Source organism: Arvicanthis niloticus, chromosome 1, assembly GCF_011762505.2.
Source record: "Arvicanthis niloticus isolate mArvNil1 chromosome 1, mArvNil1.pat.X, whole genome shotgun sequence".
Taxonomy (NCBI): Eukaryota; Metazoa; Chordata; class Mammalia; order Rodentia; family Muridae; genus Arvicanthis; species Arvicanthis niloticus.
In genome coordinates, this window is record NC_047658.1 from 27,173,037 (window position 1) to 27,197,001 (window position 23,965).

At 36.2% G+C, this 23,965-nt stretch overlaps 1 protein-coding gene across 5 annotated transcripts in view; it reads left to right on the forward strand.

Annotated features, from left to right (window-relative positions):
• Positions 1-23,965, forward strand: part of Luzp2 (leucine zipper protein 2) — a 356,272-nt gene that overhangs the window by 306,326 nt on the left and 25,981 nt on the right. For all 5 annotated transcript variants that reach the window (XM_034524880.2, XM_076935101.1, XM_034524889.2 and 2 more), the window contains exon 9: positions 2,156-2,320. In XM_034524880.2, the coding sequence (XP_034380771.1) occupies positions 2,156-2,320 (165 nt within the window). The remainder of the gene's footprint in view (positions 1-2,155; positions 2,321-23,965) is intronic.

Below are 23,965 nucleotides of genomic sequence, written 5' to 3' on the forward strand. Positions count from 1 at the left end.
AGTGTCAGTTTATTATACCAAAAGAAACAAAACAAAACAACAAAAAAAAAAAACTCTCAACATTTACAAATCAATTCTGGGTTTTCAGAAAATTTATTGTTTATTCAGCTACCATGGAAGCATACTGAAAAATTGGGCATTTTAGCTGCAAAATTCCCAACTTCAAGAGTGGAGGGTACAAAAAATGGGAGAAACGGTTTCAGAGAAGGAAGGAAAGGATAAACCAAGGCTTACATGAGAAGAGACGAGTTCTCTTCTAGATCCAGAGGAACTAGAGACAGAGGAAGGCATGCTACACATCCTCTCATACTCTAGTTAGTGTGATAGTGTTATAGTAAACTTCAAAGTAAATAGTTACCTGAAGCTTTGGTGTAACCAAAGGATGATGACAGCATAATGGGCTGTGCTATCAGGTCCTTGTTTTTCCTGGCCCTGTGTAAACACAACACTGATAGCATCAGAAGCAGGCTTGTTCAGTTAGAGGCTCTTCCTTGTGGAGCGTGGTTAGAAAGAGGATGACAATAATTCTGATGATGAATGTAGGACCATGGTCTCTGGTAGGATCCATCTAGACTGTCAACAAAGAACTGAACCAAAATGTTAGACAAGTGGTCCTGGTGCCGTTTATAGTCCCAAGAATTAAATCCAGGAGGGAAGTCCTTAAGAACAGCTTAAAGAAAAAAATACAGACCACTCTCTTCTTCCTCTTAATGTTTACGTGTGTTGTTTAAAATCATGACTTCATTATTTCATTCTTATTTCCATTTAGCATCTGAATTGAGTTATTGCTCTGACTTAGAGATTTGTTAATCAAGTGAAAATATACTTTAATCCCTCTAACCCTAGGACCATCAAAAAGATGCTTTGGAAGTTCCCTGTTCTCAAGCATTATATTTGCAAATGGCTTTGCACTCTTTCCCCTAGAACCTCCTAGGAATGAAGGCCTAACCAAAATATCCCTTTCTATTGTCCCCATGCAGAGTGTATAGTTTCACCTCAGCAGTGCCAATCTCTTGAAAAGGTATATGCAGTTCTTTTGGTGTCTGTCCCATGCCTACCACTTTAACCACACATGCTGGCATTTTCTCACTGAACTACGTATATGTCACATTCTTCTGCTGCATTTTCTTCTTTGAAGACTTATGACAAATCTCACTAAACACAATGGACAAGTACCCTGTCACAACCTGATAGTTATCTCTTGAAATGTTCTTCATCAAACCAGTTAGTTCACTGCTTTTTAATTCAGCCACATGTACATTTTATTATGGAAGCAGAATACAGCAGAGTATTTGCCAGGATGAAGCACCTGTGGCCTCTTGACCAATATCTAACACTGTCCTTCTTGTCCTCTGAGGTTTCATGAACTTCCTTTCTGCTGGAATATTACAGGTTTTCTACTGCCTCATTAGAATCACCTACCAAATTTTGCTTCTAGTTTCTTATAATTATCTAGCCTGAGGTTTCAACCTGGCTTATTGATAACATGATCAGGTCTATAGCAGCAAGAAACCCATAACTGGGTATCCATTTTCTGCATTCATTCTTTTTCTTATCAATGCAACCAAGTATCTGGTGAAACATAGCTTAAATACAGAAGGATTTAGTCTGGCTCATGGTTTGAGGGGTTCTATGGGTATCCAAACTTTTGGCAATGTAAAACGATGTTATGTATACAGTATCCAATTAATATTGGACCACATTCATAGCTCATGACAATGCCCAAGACACTTCTACATCATCCTGAGAGGCAACACGTGGTAGCAAGAATGGCTCTCAGATGTATAGCAGTAGTGAGATTCTTGATCAAATCTTAGCTGATCAGGTTGCAGAAAGAGGTGAAGGAAGTGGAAAGGAGGGATGGTGGGGAAGGAGAGAGAGGTGGTGAGGATAGATCAGGCAAGAAGTGTGGCCATGCTTATCTGCTTAAGGCCTGTATCGCTTTCCCTCATCCTAGGCTCCCCATCTATCACTGTGACACCAGCTGTGCACAAGGTATTCAAACATAGAACCAAGTATAGACACCACATTGAAATAGGACAAGAAATTTCATTTGAAAACCTGTCTGTAGTTGAATGGATCATAGACTAAGACCAATGTGGGAAATGGTAATAAGAACCACAGGTAAAAATGTCAATCCTTCCCTCTCTTTCAGGACTCACAAATGAAAGCAATGAAAGAGACTGTACAACTCTGCTTGTCATCAGTTTTCCGAGATCAGCCTCCTCCTCTGAGTCTCATCCCATCAAATCCAACCCAGATGTTGCATCCACCCAGGACAATTGCTTCCAGGATTCCAGAAACAAGGACAAAAAGCAAGGTACTCCTTTCTCATGTGTTACCAGTAATGACTAGTAAAGCACTGTCTTAAAGATCCACTATGTGTACTCACCACACTGGACCCAAGTAGGATACCAAGTTCACAAACTTATCAGGCAGCTCCCAAGAGAGAGTAGCTCAGGCTGCAGTCCCAGAGAAGGATGACAGAAAGCAATGTTTCATTATCAAAGACCTTGGTTCATAAATGGAAAATTCTCACTGTTGACATTACTACAACAGCAACAACAGCAAAAGGGTAGAAAACCAATGAATTTTAAGTAATTTTTTAAAAAAAGACTTGTATTAGAATCTTATAAACAACACAGATACAAACTTTCTTTGGAAATATAAGCAACATCCCACATGCATGCTAAATTTAAGTATATAACTTTCATCCCATGAGAATCATTTCACAGTATGTAAAGATATTCACACACACACACACACACACACACATGCAAACCTCACCACACAGCTTTTCAATTAAATAATTTTGTGTTGGCTTCCACTCACTTTCTTAAGAGGAATTTTGATGTGCCTCCCTGTTTCAGAACAACCAATCTGTAAGTTGTCTCATCAAATCCCACAATACCTGACTATCAGAAAAGACTCTGGGGCTTCTACCCCCACTTTCTGTCAGTCTCTACGGAAACCTGTCATTGGGCTTTTTGTGTAAATAAACACGGACAGCCTGGAAGGAGCTGTTGGAAGGAGGAGCTTTGTTTCAGTCAGTGCTCTTGAAGGAACAGCCTTTCTAGTTAGTCTCTATTTTGGATGACAGAAATCCAGGCTGTACAGGTAAGGGCTAAAAACACTAGCAAACGGGTGCAAAAGGTGATCTCTGTGCTACACGTGAGTTTAATTCCTGTTTATTTCTTACTCTGCTTGTTCTAGCATTGTTACTTCTGATTGTGGGCATAAGAGATTTATTTTATGTAATCTCTTGCTATATTATCATACTATCTTGTAAACAATTTATGAAACTTTATTTCCACTGTTTCATTTTATCACCTTTGCTCTTATTATGTGTTGAAAAAAAACTCATAAGTTTAAAGAAAATGTTTTCCATATGTTTTTCTGTCCTCTTGTACACTCTAGGTTTAAAATATTTGATTATTTGTATCACAAATAATACAAGCACATGAAACTGTGCTGTTCTATGTTCATCAGAGAAAGTACTCAGTAAATTTCTTGAAAAGATTGAATATACACTCCTCACACAATCTCATATTAAAGGGTAAGCCATGGCTTTGTTTCCCTAGTACTACGCTGGGGACAGGAACAAACTCTCATCTAAAACAGATGACTTCCCGCAAAGTAACCCCTCAATTCTGTGAACATGTGACTTTTCTCTCCAACTCAAATTAGATAAAATTGCTTAAATTAATTACAGATCTGGGTTCTTTAAGACCTTGAATATATGGAGGAAATTACTGAGCATCGTTTTATTGATTTTTCTAGGATTTAATGTATGTCCTGTCATTGAAATTAATAAATATTTATTATCTGTCATAGTTTAACACTGAAAAGAGCAGGAAGGATTTAAGGAAGCAGCTTGTAGATTGCTTATTTTTCAAAAACCAATAATAAAAAAATCCAATTGTTTAAGATGAATTTCAATAAATCTAAGCTAATGTAATATGCAGTATTGTATTTTAGAGATTAACATTAAAAGCTTTTCTTATGTTTATGCTTTATCTATGTCCTTCATCTTCTTAATAGTGGCAGAAATTGTATTTTATGTGTGCTCAGGGCATAATCTCTTTGCAGGCACCTAGCAGACAGTATTGTTCTAAGTCCTGAATTGTATAACATGGTGTAGTATATACAAGAAAATCAAACTTGTAAGTCAATGGAGACTTCTTCTCTATAAAAGAAAAGTAACATGCTTTGTGTATGGAGGTAGAGATTGAACACAGGGCTCTGTACAACCTAGGCAAAGAGTTTCCCATGAAGCTACAGTCTCAGCCCAAACATTGTTTATTTGCTTGCTTGCACAATCTGTACCTGGCTAGCTTAAAACACTGGACATAGACCAAGTTGGCCTTGAATTGCCAGTCTCTTTCTACTAAGTGCTGGATTTAAAGGTTTGGCCCATACATAATTTTGAAATTAGCACATTTTACTCATTAGCCATTAAAGAGAGTTCCTTATAGCAAATGAGGTGGTGTGCCTGACAAAGAGTTGTCTCATAGTGAGCCTACTCTGACTCTTTTGATCTGGAATAGCTATAGTAATATGACCACATTACTATAAATTATTAAGACTTGTACTATTACTATGAAGAGTTCTGTCTCCCATGCTATTGCATTGATTTTCATCAATTAGATCCATTTTTCATTTTGTAAATTTAATTTTATATTTGAAAAATAACATACAAAATGATGTCTTTTCTTTTGATGTTTACATACATATAAATTTTGTATGTTGTCAAATAATCACACATCATAACCCTCCATTGCAGTTTCCTCTTCCTGTCAGTCATTCTTCTCCATAGCCTTTCCCATTTATCTCAATACTTATAACAGTAGTTATGTATCTATATCATTTATATAGATAGCTACCTAGCATCTCTCATCACCAATCTGTGGTCTAGAAGTCATCTATCTATTCCTCCATCTGTTCTATCTGTCTTTTATCTAGCCCTCTCCTGACATCACCCAATATTTAAAAGAGAAAAAATATGTTATTTTTCTTACTTGTTCTGGCTTATTTTAACACAATGTGTTCCAGCTTTACACATTTTTCTGAAGATTACATAAACTTGTTTTCTGTGGTTTTGTGACCCTAATTGTGTTTAGGTACCATATTTTTTGATGTTCATCTCTTTATTGACATTTAAATTAATTCCATATCCTGACTATTGTTATTAATACTACAGTGGATATAATATGCACATATCTCTAAAGTATGGAGATATTGTGTGGGCATCTCTACAATATGCAGATGCTGTGTGTGCATCTCTACAATATGTAGACGCTATGTGTGCATCTCTAGAGTATGCAGACACTGTGTGTGCATCTCTACAGTATGTAGATACTGTGTGTGCATCTCTACAATATGCAGACACTGTGTGTGCATCTCTGTTTATTTTTGAGCATTAATTTGCTGAGTTCTTTGTATATTTTAGAGCGTAAGTCCTGGTTAAGTAAGTATTTATCCAGGACTTTCTGTAATTCTGTCAGCTGTCTTACCAGTCTGTTAATTGTTTACTTTGCTGAACAGAAACACTTCCATTTTATGCAGTCTCATGTGTCAAGTATTAGCTTTTTTTTTTTTTTTTTGGACTGTTTGGTGTCCTTTCAGTCAGTCTTTGTTTATGAATCTGTCTTGAAATGTCTTCCAAAGACAGTTTCAAAGCATCAGGTCTTACATTAAGCTCATTGCTCCACTGAACAGTTTTGTACATGGTGAGAGATAGGGATCTAACCCCATTCTTATGCATATTAATATGTGCATAAGTTTTCTCAACACAAGCTTTGAGAAGGCTGTCTCTTCTCCAATGTATGTTTTTGATATCTGTTTTTATTAGGAGTTGCAGTGCTATGAAGAGACACTATGACCAAGACAACTCTTAGAAAAGACAACATATAACTGGGCCTGGCTTACAGATTCAGAGGTTTAGTCCATTGTCATCATGGCAGGAAGTATAGCAGTATGCAAGCAGACATGGTGCTGGAGGGGCCAAGAGTTCTATATCTTGATCCTAAGGCAACTAGGAAAAGACTGGGTTCTGCATGCAGCCAGGAGCAGGGTCTCATTCCACACTGGGTGGCGCTTGATCATAGGACCTCAAAACCCCCACAGTGACACACATCCTCTAACAAAACTACACCTACTCCAACATTGCCACACCTCCTAATAGTGCCATTTCTTGAAGAAAGCATATTCAAACTACCACAATATCTTTATTGAAAACAAACTGCTTGTCATTGTATGGGCTCATTCTAAAGGTCTCTCTTCTTTTCAAAAACAATTCCTATTTGTTTTTGATGCCAGCACTTTGTTGGTTTTGTTACTACGGCTTTATAGAACGGTTTGAATATAGTCTTATTTTAGCTCCAGTATTTCTTCTTTTTTTCAGTATTTTTCAGGACATTTGGAATAATCTGTACTTCTGTATTAACTTGAGACTGTCCCCCTAGTTCTGAGAAAGTCTCACTACAGTTTTCTTGATGGTTACACCCAACCGTCGATCACTTTCACTTCAGTAACACAGCCATTGAAAGAATATTAGTTCTACAGAACCTTGTCCATGGGACTGCTCTGCCTCCTCCAGTGCACTCTTCAATTCTTTCTTTAGTGTTGCACATTTTCCATCTTAGAGTTCTTTCCCCTTGGTTATGTCTATGTCTTGCTATTTTAGTTTTCTCTTGAAACTATTATGGATGTGGTTTTCTTCCTGATTTCGTCCTCAGCATTTGAAATCTTCCTCAGTGGTGCTTTGTATGGCTTTTTCTGAAATGTATAAAACACATCTAAAACAACAATTTGAGTCTATATTTTGAGCAATACAAACAAACAGAAAAAAAAACTCAAGTAGTAACATTCAATGCTACTTTATCCATTCTAGGAGGTTCATGAAGTAAGCTTTCTGTTTCTATCCATCTGTGTGTGTGTGTGTGTGTGTGTGTGTGTGTGTGTGTGTGTGTGTGTGCATGTATGTATGGTGCATACATTGTATACATGTGATATATGTTTACATATTTTAAAGATAATTGTTCTTCACACTACTACAGAATTATAAGTTTATTGGAGAAAACATAAAATAATTTATATGCTTCCTCCTTGTTTTTGCACTCATTTTCTTGGCTACTATAGCATGCCTACTATATGAGTCATCAGTCTCATGGCTCATGCCTGCTCACATGGTCCTGCTTCCTGTGTTGCCCTGGAGTACAGGCAGTTATCCTTCTTATCCTCTATCACTGCCTCCTCCACCTTCATTAATGCCTCATTATCCCTGACTTCAGTACATATTTTTTTAATCGTCTCAGGACGATACTTTTTTTTTCTTTTATTGGATATTTTCTTTATTTACATTTCAAATGTTATCCCCTATCCCGAATTCCCCTCCGAAAACCCCTGCCTCCCCCTGTTTCTATGAAAGTGCTCCCCCACCCACCCACTCCCACCTCCCCACCTTGGCATTCCCCTACACTGGGGCATCATCAAGCCTTCATAGGACCAAGGGCTTCTCCTTCCATTGAAGCCTGACAAGGCCACCCTCTGCTACATATGAGGCTGGAGCCATGGGTTGCTCCATGTGTACCCTTTAATTGGTGATTTAGTCTCTGGGGGCTCTGGGGTGTCTGGTTGGAGGAAGATACTTTTATGCTACCACTGCTGTGACAGCTGAGGGTTTGTAGCTCATCTTTCAGTTACAGAAGTATGTTTTGTCTGCCTTGTCCTTAATAATATGTCTGAGCTTATCTTCTTGATGTACCTGGCATGGTGTTTTCAAAGAATTAACTTGAAATACGATTTAATGTGTATTCATTTTCTTACTTCCATAATTCTGGAAAATATGTCTCACTGAGTTGCATTCAACTGTAAATAAATATAGATGTTCTAGACTTTCAGAGTCACTTGTGAAGTTATATAGATCTGCACAAGGTAGGTGACCAAGTCTTTGGTTTTAATTTTTAAATTTAACATGAGTGTTTAGGATTTGATGGTGTAAATAGCTTTGACGAAAGACAAAGATTAACTATATTATTGGTTCTAAATGTATCTAAGGGTAAGTATTTGCCATGTCTTTGCTAAAGCATTTGTTTTATAGATAATTGTGTTTGAGTAGAAAGGTAAATGTAAAAATAAAAATAGAAAATACCATTTCCATTTTGTACAAACTGAATACAACTACAAAGGGAAAAAAATATCAAACCATGGAAACTGATTTCTTTAGTCATGGGACACATGATGGCAGCTTGACTATGGTGAAAAAAAAAACTACCTGGATCCCAGAATGCTGATGGTAACTAGTGTAAACTCAAGGTTAAATGTCTTACTGAGGTGTACAGCCTGTGTGATCTCTTCATTCCAGAGGAAAAAGTGCAAAGAGGAAGGAAACCAAGGTGGCACTCCAAGTTTGAATACACAGATGACATAAACAGCAAGAGAGGTTTTAAAAAGGAAGTCAATTGGAGTGCTTTCCATATGCTAACTTATGGGTAATTATCAGAAACCCAAAGTGCAATTGTGTTCAATGATGTCATGTTTTGATCTGGAACAAAGGGAAAGCATCTGAGTATGCAAGTAGGATTTGATGACCTCAATATAAATGAAAGTTTAATGTTGGAAACATGTGAAACTACCCAATGAGAGGGAATAGGCAAGGGCCTCATGGGACATACATGTGAAAAATAATGCAAGCCTGACTTTAGGACCAAAGTCAGAGTTAGACTCTTGATGGTGAAATTATATGTCTTCCCTCTCTCTTTTGCTAAGGTCATCATTGCTTATGTTTGAACTAAGAAGAATGGTTTTCCTACGCTGATCAATAAAAAATCAGCATGGGGACTCCAATGAAGGAGTTAGGGGAAGGACTGAAGGAGCTGAAGGGGTTTGCACCCCCATAGGAAGAACGACAATATCATCCAACCAGATCCCTCAGAGCTCCCAGGGACTAAACCACCAGCCAAAGAATACACATGGAAGGACCCATAGCTCCAGCTGCATATGTAGCAGAGGATGGCCTTGGTGATCATCAATGGCAGGAGAGGCCCTTGGTTCTGTGAAAGCCCAATGCCCCAGTGTAGACAAATGTTAGGGCAGGCAGGCAGGAGAGGGTGGGGGATCACCCTCATAGAAGCAGACAGAGGAGGCAGGATAGGGAGCTTGTGAGAGGGGGAAACCTGGAAAGGGGATAACATTTAAAATGTAAATAAAGAAAATATCCAATAAAATTTTAAAAAGACGCCTGGAGGGAAGGTTCTGCCATGCATGTCTCTCAGGATCCTCTGTGTTTGTTTCCCTTGTATGAATATCTGTGCATGTCCATGTACAACCCTCCACTAAGAACATCATCTTCAAATGAATAATATTGGGAAAGACTCAAGGAAATGTCCCAGTACATGTAGAAGAAGAAGTAGCTGGCCATCCAGAAAGAAAAAAAAAAAAAAAAAAAAACACTGAACGGAAAAGCTGCAACATCATTTTGAAGGTTTATGAATAAGTGGGAGTGTGAATGTGGAATCTGTGAATTTTATACCCATCACTACTAATCATGGCCCTGATTAATTATTCATTCTACACTCACAATAAATTTAGTTTTATTAAGGTCAGTATTCTAACTAACAAAGGCTACTAAACAGTGTAGATGTATGTTTTTATAATATTTTCTCTTTGAACTAAGTGGTGAAATATGGTGAAATATATATATATATATATATATATATATATACATATATATATATATACATACTAATGTTCTTTGTTAATGACAGCTCTAGGATAGACTGAAGTTTGTAGTGTTTACACTATTAAAATTGGTAGACACTATAAATCAGAATTTTCCTAAACCACAGAGATAGGATACAGCATTATGCTTTATGAATATGGCTATATGTGTATACAAGTGTTTGCATAACTGTGTGAGTAGTACATTTGAACGTTAACATCACATTATTGGCAGCATAGATGATATGCAAACATCATATAAGTACATTGATTTTATTCTCTCCTACTACTAATATGACAGAACTAAACACATAGCAATGTATTGTGAAAGTAAGATAATAATAAAATTAACAAGTAAACAAAAAGAAAAGATAATTTTTATAGTACCCATATAATTTTAATTAATCATAGCTTTTTATATAAAACATTAAGCATGGCTGTATATTATTTGAATATAAAAATGTAAGGAAAAAAAGCAGGAAACATTACTCAATGTTCTTCCATGTTACGTGAAATTATTAATCCAACAGTAATACACTGGTGGGTTGTGTGTATGTGCATGTATGAATGTGTATGTCTATGATGTGTGTGTGTGTGCATGTGTACATGTGTGTGTTTGCATGTATATGGTATATGTATATGTGATGCATGCATGTGAATATACAAACATTTCGTGTGTGGAGGCTAGAGGAGGATATGATACTTTTCTTTGTTGCTTCTCAGCTTATGGACTTGAGACAAATTCCAGAGTATATAATTTTGTCAGTCTTGGACTTTCTGCAATACAGCTCACTCTCTTGGTTTCTGCTATAGTTACATGGGTAAAGGTTACAGTCGTGAGAACTGCATAAAAGCAAGAGGATGGCATGCTAATTTTTGAAAGTTATTTTTTTAAATACCAAAGTCATTTATGGCAGCAAGCTCCAGGGATCTAATCAGGAGTTTCCTGGCATCTGAGTAAAAATAGCATACTGCTTGGTGCCTAGAGCCTTAGAAAACGTGGGTTTTTATTACCTTCCTAGCTGCCAAAAATCTTTGGCAAAGAAATCTTTAAGAACTATCCGTACAGTGCACCTGCAATTATCACAGACCACGCTTCTCAAACTGGATTCTATTTTCAAATTATTGCGTGTTCAAAAATGCCAGGTTGACTATCAACACTATAGATTCAGATATAATACAGGACCCAGGCATGTTCAGGGTCATTAAAACTGCCTGACATACAGTCAAGACTGAAAATAACTAAGATATTGACCCTAGAATTAAGAGAAGCATGAACCTTTTTCAACTGCACTGCTGACAGAGGAGATTTCTCATTTGACCCTACCATAGGGGTAACTTTTAGGCATTTTTTCTTCCTACCTATTGTGTTTATTAGCTAACTACTTAGTTATATCTCACACTTTTCACCTTTCTACACTACAGACAAATGTAATACAGCCTGTATCCACGCTTACTATTACTACAAAAATGAAGAAATAAATATGCATTTTAATGAACTACATCACAATAATATATGAAATATGAGAAAAATTAGAATTTATTTTGAGCATATGAGATTATAATGACTTGTTTGATGACTGCCACCAGATACGTCCCTTTTCTGTCAATGTATATTGGTACATATCACATGTTGCAGTAGAACCATGTGTATTGGGGTTCTGAGCATAGCTCAGTGGTTGAAAATATGCATAGAATGTTCAATGACATGTCTTTAGATCACAATACCATAAAAGTTGATGGTATATAAATAAATATGTATATGTAATAAATTATAGAATATATACTTGAAATAGTAACTGTAAAGTGGGCCCTCTGTGGCACCTTATTTGAGATACGAGTGCAAAGGTTTGCTCTCAGAAATGGTAAAAGCTTAAATCTTCATAAGAATTCATTTTTGGTTTTAAAAAAAGTAAAAAAAAATATGGATTTTGACCACCTCTAAATATTGAAATGTTTCAAGAGAGATTTTGTTAGCAACCAAAACATCTAAGTCATTTAATCCATCTAAAATTAAATTCAATTGGGACAGAACATTATTGATGAGACCATTGGCTTAAGTAATTCTCAGAAGTCACAGTAGATTTTTAAAAAAAGCTTGTTATCTTGTGCAAAGAAAACAATAGGGAAGTCTCCTTCACTTCCTATTTTTCTTAATATTTCTAAAACTTTCTTTATAATTTGTTAATTTTTTGAAATTATTACTCACATATGAAATGTATATTTCATATATGAATCATATATGCCCTCTACCTTTTCCAACTCTCCCTGGATGCCACAAAAATATATGCCTTCCTAACTTAATGCTTTCATTTAAAAAATATTTCAACTCTAATTAATCCTGCCAATATGCACATAAATCTGGACCACTGACTAGGGCATAGGCACCCTACCTATAGTCAGAATTCTAAATAAAAATGCTCACCTTCAGCTGGCCAGCCAGAGCTGGGCCTCGTGATCCATACCCATCATCCTCTCTGTACTGTTACAACACTGACTAGGAAGTCTTTCAGAATCTGCAATTAGAGTTAGAAATTAACTGCCGAGTGTCATGTTCCACCGATCCAATCTGGAGTTGAGCAGACCAATTAAATACTGCTTTGCTCCAGATTCTCAATGCACAGCCTCCTTGAGCAATTGGGTCCCAGAGTGTGATCATTCTGTATGAATAGGGCTCTCAACAGAGAGCAATGCACCTAATAAACGAGTGTGCACATGTGCTAATTTAGCACAGCGAATCAAATATGTAGTATTCTAGTGTTTGAAGATATAGTCTAGAACTGAACTTTTGTGCCTGCGACGGTGCTATGCAATGCTAATGATCTGGGAGAGGTGGGTTTCTGAATTAATTTCTCACTGATAATATGAGACTACATTATTTTGCCTAGAAAAATCTCTTATGAGGATTAACTAAATATTATAGTTTCCGATACATTTTGGGGTGTGTGTGTGTGTGTGTGTGTGTGTGTGTGTGTTATGTAGTGAATATACAGGTCAAAAGACAACACTCAAGAGTCTTCTGCTTCCACCATGGGTACTAGGAATTGGACTCACCTTCTTGGGCTTGCACTTTTACCAATGGGTGAGCAACCCAGCCTCAGACTTGCACTACGACACATTGTTATATAACAGTCTCTGAAGGAATGTCCCTCAGAGAACTATAAACAGAGTTTGACAAAAAGAAAATAATTTAGAGACCCAGAGTGGTGTTGCATACCTGCTATCTCAGTTACTTGGGAGACTGAGGTAGGAAGGTTTTAATTTCTATACCTGCTAGGACTAGATAGCAAGTTAAAGGCTACCTGATTGACTTAATGAGAACCTGACTCAAAACTGAAAAGGAAAACTATTAAAGGGGCTCTGAGTCTACCATAGTGCTACAGAACTTCCCTAGCAGAGGCAAATCCATGAGCATAACCCCCAGTAGAGATGACGAGAAAGAAAAGGGAAAACTTGCTGAAAAATATTCATATTGGGTCAAAAGTAAATAGATTCTTGCGCAAGACCTGATTATGGAATTTTTGTGCTTATTTGCATCCTTTGCACTGTCATCAGATGTAAATTCTGAAGACTACTAAAAGGAGAGCTTTTCTTCTTGTCATGGTATGGATTGTATTTCCACTCATAGTTTTGAGGAATCATGGGTAACACTATTGAGCTCCCTGCAGGGCTGGCTTCAGGCTTTCCTATGAGATGTGTGCCCTTGTTTTGTCTTCTCTTTATGAAAGCAGAATGACTTCAGAGCTACCTAACTTTAGAAGTTACTTACAGCAGCCATATTCTAAGGGCAAGCATTTCTCTTCTGGGCCACTGTAGAACATCCGGTTTTGGAGACTAAAATATAAGCATATAGTTTCAAATTTGTGACGTTTATACATGGAGTGGAAAAATCTTAGATAAATGTAATATAGAGATAGCAAGATAGCACAATGCAAAGTATGACCCTTTCCATTGGGCCTATTTGTAACAGGTTAAGAGAACACAATCAGTAAGAAGAGGCAATTATATTTATTTGCAATTGCTCTTATGTAAATTGAGGGTTTCCTGTCTCCACTATCTTATAGGCATAAATAAGTCACTTCTTTATGATTCTATTATGTAGTTAATTAAATTGCTTATAAAAAATATGTTTCCTAATGTCCAAGTTTACTGTAGTCTGTATGGCAATTATCTAGGTAAAATACAGGAAACAGTATGTCTCAAGAGGAATATTCTAGAAATATGCAAATGGTGAGATGAAAGAAGAGTAAAGATAACTAAAAACACACTCATCACATAATCCTTTATGACTTTATCACCTATGTCAACAAAATTTCAGGATATAAAGTAGATGAGGGATATTGGGGAATGCAATCATATAGGTCACAAACATATTCCAGACTGTGATCTTTTGAAAGTGAATGCCTCTTCTCTGGTGTGTTAACACCATACTTTCTTGTGAGCATTTATATTTTATAAATGTTTTCCTGCAATTCTTCAATCATAATGGTAGATTTTAATTACATATAGTTCTTTATGGATATAGCCAAGACCCATTTTATTTTATTGTTACTATAATTATAGTGAATTTTACTTTAAGCAGTTCTCCTCACACAGGAAGTGAGCCTGGCCCCAATATTCTGATGATGAATATGCCAGGCAAATTAACTTGCACCAAACCAGAAGATCTGGGATTCTGGCCTCTCTGAGCTAAGTTATTTGAAGAGAATTCTTGAGTCACACATTTTATACAAGAACACTAGTGTATTGCAGTGAAGCATTGCAGTGATTTGAAAAGGTGTGTTAATAATCACATGTCATTTGGAGGCACATTTAACTCATTTAAATGAATGATTAAATTCACTAAAATATGAAATCTGTAACCCATCTTTCATTTTCAAGATCTGACACAAATTATCTTCTTATAGCATAAATGACAGCACATGTCTCATCATTTGGCCTCCATGGTCCCAAATAAAGCACCAACACTCTTAAGGAATTGCTGAGACTTTCAAACATTTAATCCTTTGTCATTTATGAATTCATAGGCTTGAAGACTATTTCTCTAGTGTTATCAGTTTTAAATACTTTACAAATAAATCCCTGGTTGTGTTATGCAATGATATATCACTAAGCATGTGATTGGCATGACCACAGCACTTTTGGTTAGCTTCACTAGTTCCTCTTTATACCCCCATTTCACTGACTGCCTAGAATTTGCTATTTTTACATGCTCATACAATGTCTTTCTCATAGTTTTCCATCTCACACAATTTCTCTATCTTGAGTAAATCTATGAATCTTCTGATGTCTTACCAATAGAAAAATGTATAGTAGATACTATATAGACAAAGCAATAGCATGTGGCACTCTTGGTGAAAATTACAAATAAATACTTTCTGTCTCTAGTTCTATGCTTTGTTGAGGTTGTAAGACAATAATGAAAAGCAATCTACTATGAAGGTAAGTATACAAACCAATCCAGTGAAACAGCAGTAAAAATAATAATGGCATATTAGGGTATCAGGGTGAGGAAACAAAAGATCATAATAAGGAAGAATAACCTCAAAATACATTATGTACATGTTTGAAAATAGAAAGGAAAATTGTTTTGTAGAAGTAATATATATTAATAAAATCTATTTTTATAGTATACATAAGCAGGGCAGTATCTCAGTTATTTTTGGAAACTATTAGGATGTCTAATAAAATCAAAAGGTATTAGAGAAATGTTCTAAAAAGAACTGTTTTATGTGAATGAGGGCTTGAATTTGAATCCCTAGAAACACATAAAAACTTGTGGGGGAAAAAATCTCTAGGTGGGGGGGGGGAGGGAGTCCAGAGGCGGGGTCTGGGCAGCGGGCTTCCCACACCGCGAGGAGGGTCCCACATTCACGCAGCTGTCGGTGGGCGGGCCAGCGGCTGCATCGACAAGGTTCCAGGATTACAAAGGCTGGGAATCTGGCCGAGACCAGGCGACACATGGCGTCCGGTTTTCCAAAGCTTTATTGCTCATGTCATGTTGAGTGGGTATAGATGGTATGCGCTTCCCCCCCCCCAAAAAAAAAAGCCAGGGGAGCCTGACTTTTATAGGGAGGGGAAAGGGGGAGGGAATAATTTAATTAGCTACGCCCCTGGCCTTTAGATAACTCATTAATATTTGAATCTCTGGAGGTGGAGACCTCTACCTGTGCTACATGATTGAAGGTTGCAAGTTAAATGGAGTTACCTCATCCAAGGCCCAACAAACTAACAATAACATCTGTGTCTATAGCATCACACTTTTGGAGTTGTGGACGAGATGATTGCTAGTGTGAGCCTAGCTCTGGGTTCGTTAAGAGACAGGGCTGTTGTCTTCCCCTGACCTCGGTATATGTACATACTTACATACTTCCCTCTTCCCTCTGGCACATGCTCATATACCACACACTGACTCTCTCTCTCTCTCTCTCTCTCTCTCTCTCTCTCTCTCTCTCTCTCTCTCTCCACACTCAGACTCTCACACACATACACTAAATAAGTAATTTAAAATGAGTAAGAGTATTAAATGCTCATTATTTATAAATTATGAATTTTACTTGAATGGTGTATGGATATAATGATGGTGTTAAAATACTTCTAAAAGTAAAGTATTACAAAAATCATTGCAAACTAAATTTTAACATTACTCATGAATTAAGTTGTTTCTTATTCATTTCATAGTACAAGGTATTTAAAGATGTTCCTCACAACTTAGAACACTACCATTTCAGTGAAAGTAAAAGTCTAGTCATTATTGTTTTTCCTTCAAATTAAAATTTTTATGAACATCTAATGAAATTAAATTCATAGAATATGGAATAAAAATCATATTTTCTTTATATTTATTGTTATGTTCAAAATTATTCTCTAATTTTTTAAATATTCCTATGAAAGTAAGGCTCTTTCTATGTAGAATGAGCTGATATAAATTTTTATTGTATTATAGATAATATATTTTGTAATGAAGTGATACCAACCAACAGTTGAGAATGCAAACATTTCAGTAACTGTAGGTACAGACTATAGGTACATCTGTGGATTGTTATCCTACATGTTCACAATCTGAACTCAGAATTTACTTTTATCTATCTAGAGAGGATATCAAAAAATATAGCTTTTATAATTAAGTTACTAATTAAATGATTACTGATTTTCTGTAAAAGGACTACGTATCACAGTGCTAAAGGATTTATTTTAATCACTGCATAGAATTTCTTAACATCCACATAACAAATTATCAGATTAGCTAGATTATTTCACAGCAAAACATAAATAAAATCATATTCAGATAATAAACATGATTTTTAACATCGTCTGTGTTTCTTAAGCTACTGACAGTGTTCAAAGTATTCCTAACAGTACCAGACATCTGAGAAAGATAGAGAAAGTCTACCAGGACAGGAAGATTATGAAGAGTATGAAACTGTATTTTAAGCCAGGATGCTTCACAACAAGATTAGGTTAGACAGAGGACAATTTCAACTTACATACCTGAAGAGTATTGAATGAGAGGAAACAATGAATCCATTTAGTCTATTTTTAAAATGATTGGGACTGAATATTTTCAAATTACTTGCATTGATTTTTTGGCATAAACATGATTTAGAATATTATTGCTAGAAGACTATTGATTGACCTCAATGAACTGTCCTTTGTAGCACTGTGAGAGTCAGTAGCTCAACTTCTGAACTGACAGTGAAATACGTTCCTCTGTTCTGTAAACATACCTGATTGCACTTGACTTTTTCTGTCTCCTCTGTGTCTTCAGACAAATTGAAAGCATGCACTTAGACTTTAGCAACTATTTCAATTTCTACATAATTTGAAAGTTTCTTAACCTGTGTTGAGATCACACTTTACAATTATGTATTCCATCATTAATCTGTAAAATTTTAATTCAGCTGTTTCATTTTGTTCTTTCATATGTGTTAACTTGATTCAAGTCAAATCATTCCAAATTTTAAAACCTTAAGTTTCTCAGTGAGGGAGAATATGTATGATTTAATGTTTGTTATAAGCTATGTCAATGTTTATTATTTGGGTCAATTGCAAAGTGAATGATTAATTGAAAGATAGATGCTAAAATGAAGTCTGTATAACCATTTATAGATTGGATTAGTCATGAAGACAGAATATATTAGAATTATTAATGAACCAGTTATAGGAATATATGAGACAAAGGACACAAAGTAATATTAATGAACATTTAGTGGTATTATCAACTAACATAATAGTTCACTCATTCAAACGGAGAAAAGAAAGCAGCTACATGGAAGTAAGCCAGCGTTTTCTCAAATTCTTCCAGACATTTTATTCTGTCTGTAATATTTTCAACCTTGCTCCAATTATTGGTGAACTTCAGCCTTTCTTCCATGGGTTCATTTCAATGTCAACCCTTCTTTAACTTTTTTTAAAGTTTCTATTGTATTCAAAATTTTCTATTGTGTTTAGTTGATATTCTATAGTAAATTCAACCTTGGAACACTGCCCTGAATTTATCAGCCAGGCTGTGACTTCCTCATAAATAAATATTTGACAAGTTTACATTTCATCCCAAACACATAGAAAATAGACTTTCATTAAATGCACAGTTAGTGATGGGTGACTTGAAATTAACTACTGACGATGGTGAACTGGAATGGAATATGCTAAAAAAGAAAATACAGCTAAACGCTGTCATCAATTCACCTCTCACCTCTCTCTCTCTCTCTCTCTCTCTCTCTCTCTCTCTCTCTCTCGCTCTCTCGCTCACTCGCTCACTCACTCGCTCTGTGTGTATGTGTGTGTGAGTTTATGTGCTATGTATGTGTACAAAGAAATAGGTAGATTCTGTTCACCATGTTTTCCTCAGATAATACACTTATCAAATGTGACATGATGATGTAAGCTGCTAACTATTTTTCCTGAAATGCATTAATTGAATATGCTAAAGGATAATGTTGAATCTAACAAAAATAGGAATCTAGATTGTTTGTGCTTACTAATGAATTCAAGAGATGCAGATCAGAAAGTGCCCTGTATAGTGATCCATATAGTTCAATCAAATATTTGCTGCATGAGTACAGGCCTTAAAAAAGAAGTGGCAGCTACTGCCAAATGACATCATCTATTTTACATACACATTTTCCAAATTAAGTAACATGATAATATTCTTTCTGTTATGTACTCTAAAACTGTTTGAAGTACAATAATTCTTATAAAATATTATAGCCAATGTATCAGCCTCTGTGTTTGATTTTCCTTTTATTGAAATTATGATGAATGTGTTATTATTTTCATAGTACCAAATCATATATCACTCAAGATTTTCTTTAGATAAACATACTCTCATATTTTCAGCTATGTTTTTCAAATACAAAAATATTTTACCAAACATATTTGAACAATATGACATGATTTAAATATGATATTTTACTGTATCAGAGAAATACAGCTAACTAATTTTTGCAACTAAATAAATCCTTTATACTATTAACTGATAATAAATCTGACTCTCTGGAAGTTTAAATTCTTGCTAAGAAGTAGAATCCCTCTTTCTGGTGTTTGGTTTCTCCATCTGAAACACTACAATCTTTCTCCAGGCCCTGCTATATTGGCTCATGTAGCCAGAGCATTTAAATAGTATAGGATGGAAGATAAATCAATTCCACTGGATATTTTTATTGGCCTTCTCATTGCTAAGAATGAACAATCTTAGAGGAAAAGCAAACAGAGTTAAACAATTAGGATTTAAATGGTCACTACCAATGCCCTTTCCATTCCCTAAGGATTGCATTGACTAGGATCTGTGAGAACTCCTTGGAAAATACCTCACTGACAAAAGCATCAATCTTTATTTTGTCTTATACTAGTAGTTTCTTTTGTTTTGATATCTCCTAGCTGATATGAGACATATATATTACATACCATAATTAAGTATGTGAGTATGTATATGTGTACATATATGTGTGTTCACGTTCTATGTGTGCATGAATACATATTCTTAATGAATTCACCCTTTACCAGTATGCAAAGCACTTTTTTCTTTACTGCCCTTTGTTCTATTAACTCAAAGTGAAGCTGGAATAGACTTACTAGCTTTCTAATAAAGAATTTAGATTGAATATAGAATATAGATATAGAATATCTCATTAGAAATATTGAAAGAATTTAGAAATTCTTTTATTTCTAATCTATTTCTCTTTCACGGGTATTTCTCTTATTCATCAGCTGTACTTCAATTTCTTGAACTGATGAAGTTAATATGCCCATTTTCACTTCATACTTCTAGTCTTTATAGGTATACATGTTCTTTTATGTTACTTTTAATGAGTTGTGTTCTTTGTGTTGATGTATATAAATAAATGGAATCTTTCATTACTCAGATCTTCAACTTTGGAAAACAAAAGAATACATTTGGATTGTTTTTCCAACTTTTAAAATTGCTTGGTTCATTCTTTTTTTTCTTTTATTGAATATTTTCTTTATTTACATTTCAAATGTTATCTCCTTTCCCGGTTTCCCCTCCAGAAACCCCCTATTCCATGCCCCCTCCGCTGCCTCTATGAAGGTGCTTACCCACCCACCCACCTACTTCTGCCTTTCCATGCTGGCATTCCCCTACACTGGGGCATCAAACTTCCATATGACCAAGGGCCGCTCCTCACACTGATGTCCAACAGCCATCCTCTGCCACATATGCAGCCAGAGTCATAGGTCCCTCAATGTGTACTCTGCTTGGTTGTCCAGTCCCTGGGAGCTCCAGGGGGTCTGGCCGGTTGACACTGTTGCTCCCCCCACGGGGCTGCATTCTATTTTAAATATAAATATTTTCAAATCATGCATTTTACTAAAAAGGATAACTTGGCATTCCAAACATGTGACAATGTTTTATTAGACCTCTAGCAAGAACTCTTTTAAAGACGTGTACTTTTCTCACAGCTGCATGAGTTCTTCATATTCATATTTTAAGTGGGAAGTGTATTTTGAATTTTCTATACTTCATAGAAAAAGAGAATTTAGATGAACAGTAAACTGACTAAAACAGAAAGATAAGCCTAGATTTTCTTAATGTACCCAAAATACTAAAGTGGAGCCCACTCAGAAGTCTAGTCAAAGAGAGGCAACTGGGGTGCAGAAGGAGTTTGTTACTAACAGGCAGGGCTCAGAGAGTATCTGTGTTCTAGAAGCCATTCTTCAGAAGGTAAGAGTTGTTCCATGAAGCTGGAAAATCCAAACTGTTGTCTTCAACAGGTTGAACAGTACTGATTTTGAAAAAATAAAACTCTAACTCAGCAGACTATAAAATATTGCCACAAAGGCTAATGACCTGAGGTCAACCCTCAGAGCCCATGTAATAGAAGGGTAGAACCAAATCTTACAGATTGGTCTCTGATCTACACACACACACACACACACACACACACACACACACACAAATGCACAAGAAATTAAAAAAAAAAGAAATGACATAACCATTGCCTGGATTTCTATACACCTACCTGAAAAGATAGAGATTCTGATATAAACGTTTCCTTCAGATTTTATCAGGCTTAATATGAGGATATATTACAATTGATACATATTTTACTGTAATACCTTTTTCTATAGAAATGCTATTAAATATTATGAGCTCCTCGTCCTTAGAATCCCAAAAGTACTCTCATGCCTGGAATATGTCTTCATGAAGTTATCTGTTGAAAAATGGTCTGAAGCTCCACATGAGGGCAAGCAGAACATTCAGGATTGTCAGTGAAGAGAGAAATTGTGCTTGGAAGAGCAAACGGAACCAAATAATATCGAACTTTTACTGTTACTAGCCTTAACGATACTTGTGAAGAATTTATTGAAACAAAAGACTTGCCATTTGAAGACCCCCAAACTCAGGAGACCCTTACTCAAGTCTCAGGAAATCATGACCACCCAAAAATCGCAAGACACTATACCTGGATGCAATCAGCAGAGGTTTATTAGGGAGAGTTGGCTAGCCAAGGTCAATTCGGTTCACTCACGCAGGAGTTGAATTGACAAAGCCAGTCAGTCTGAGAAGGGTTTTTAAAGGGGGAAACCACAAACCTGGAGAGTGAGCGGGGGGGGGGGGGGGGGGGGGGGGTGAAAGGTTGCTAAGGAAATATAACAATAAAAATAGCAGAGAATTCCAGAGGAACGCAACCTAAGTGAATCAGGGTCATGTGGAAAACACTCTGTATTCTCAAAATGTGGTCTTGTCCTGTCACTAGCTCAACTATTTCTCAGTTTCACCTAGATGGCTTGCATTTCTCTTTGTGGTCAGGAATGTGTCTTCCTGCTTTGGGCCTTCCCCACCCACAGGTGGGTTCTTGTCCCTGAGGCTTGAGAAATGTTAATCTAGCAAGTGTCCTCTGACTCAGGGATAATGTCCTCCTCCCGGAATATATCCCGAGGCAGTGAAGGCCTGAAATCTTACATTCAGTTCCGCTTTCTGGAACCTGCATTCTTTTGCTCAGGTCTAGGAGTAAAGAAAAAAGCCTGTATATATTTTATAAAATGGTCTTTATAATTTTTCACTCTACTCATTGACTTACCATTTCATTGTTGGTCAGGATACAGGAACTAAATTAAGACACTTAAACAAAGTAACAGATTCTGTGAAGTCACTCATCTCAGAATCCTTATTTGAAAGAAAGAGTTTCCTATGCTATGCCACCCAGACTCTATCCAGACCTCATGGGAGAAATTATCTCTCTCCCAAAAGTAGTCTTGACCCATCATTGCTCAAGGCTTCTGCTCCTCAGTGCTCTCCTCCAATAACAATGGCTCTTTACAACAACTGTGTCCACCTTTCAGGATGCATTACTCCTCATGTTCAATTTCAGTTTCCTGAGATTTTCCTTTCATACTTTTCCACATTCTTTTATTGCTTAAGATTCCGCAAGAATTGTGTTTATTGTTATTTCATTGTTTTTTATTAAAATATACACAAACTGCCAAGGACCAGCCTAGGCTTGGAGTGGAGTTTGGGAAAAGGAAGCATTTGAAAGCGGCAAAGCCAAATCATGGGTTCAAACTGATAACCTATGTTCTGCTCAAGACAGCTTTTAGATTGCTTTTTCCCTGTTCTGCTTTCTCTGGAGATCTCCAGACAGCAAAATTTCTCTGGACAGCTCCTCTCTTGCAGGTTATAAACCTAGTCTTTTATCTTACATATCAATCCAGTCATTTACTCCAGGTTCCCTTTTGATTATCCTATGAATAGGAAAGAGCAAACACATTTTTTTTAATTTTGCAAAAGAATTCAGAGAGCTGTCTCCCTTTGTTAAGGACAGACAATAAGCTAGATGGGTGGGACCCATTTCTATATTTCCTGGGCCTGGGTTTAAATAAATTCCCTCTGTTTCAACCTAACCTTGAGCTCAGGAATCTGTCTGCCTTCATAAACATAAACAAAAAACTTAGCTGAGTAGTAACTTTTTCAGTCACCACTCTTTAAATCTCTTTATCTCCCCCCTTGGGTCTTTCTGACTAATTGGCTCATAGTACAACTGTTTTTGTTCTTTTAGATTTGTGAAGCCCTTCATATAATTCCTATTGCATCCTCATATTTTGCATAGTTGAAAAATTATATAGTTTTGAACTCATGTTTTCAGAGTTCTTTCACACAGCCTTTAGGGTTGTTCTGAAGATGCAGGTTTTACCATTTTGCAAAGACATTAACCACACCATCAACTCCCATACTCATGTTGTCTCTGATTATCACAGAGTCATTAAAGTTAGTAGGGAGGACATTCTTTGAAGGAGAAACGTAAAAATATGCACATTATTATACAAATAAGCCTTATACCCACAGCAGCCACTGACATTCATGGAAACCCACACCCTCTTCCAGAGATGTGGGAACCATGTCATTCTACCCCTACCAAGGCCATACCAGACATATCTGCTCTACCTGGAGATATATTTCAATGATAAAAATTCTTGAGTAAATATAACGCAAGGTGTGTATTCAATCTTCAGAGAATACTCATAAAAACAAATATCACTGAAAGAGACAAAGGTATGAAAATCTACTTAAATTTTAAGATGACCACGTGTGTAATATGTATGCTAATAATGCATAGAGCTGGATCAGCTATATAAACTATTCTAGATTTTTTTAATGTCAATGTGTCCTCAAAAAGACTTTCCGTCATCATTTATAGTATAATACCTTTAATGGAGGCTTTCCAAATGCTTAACATTTTAATACTTTTAAAATTTTGATACTTTTTAAAAAATATATTTAGGATTT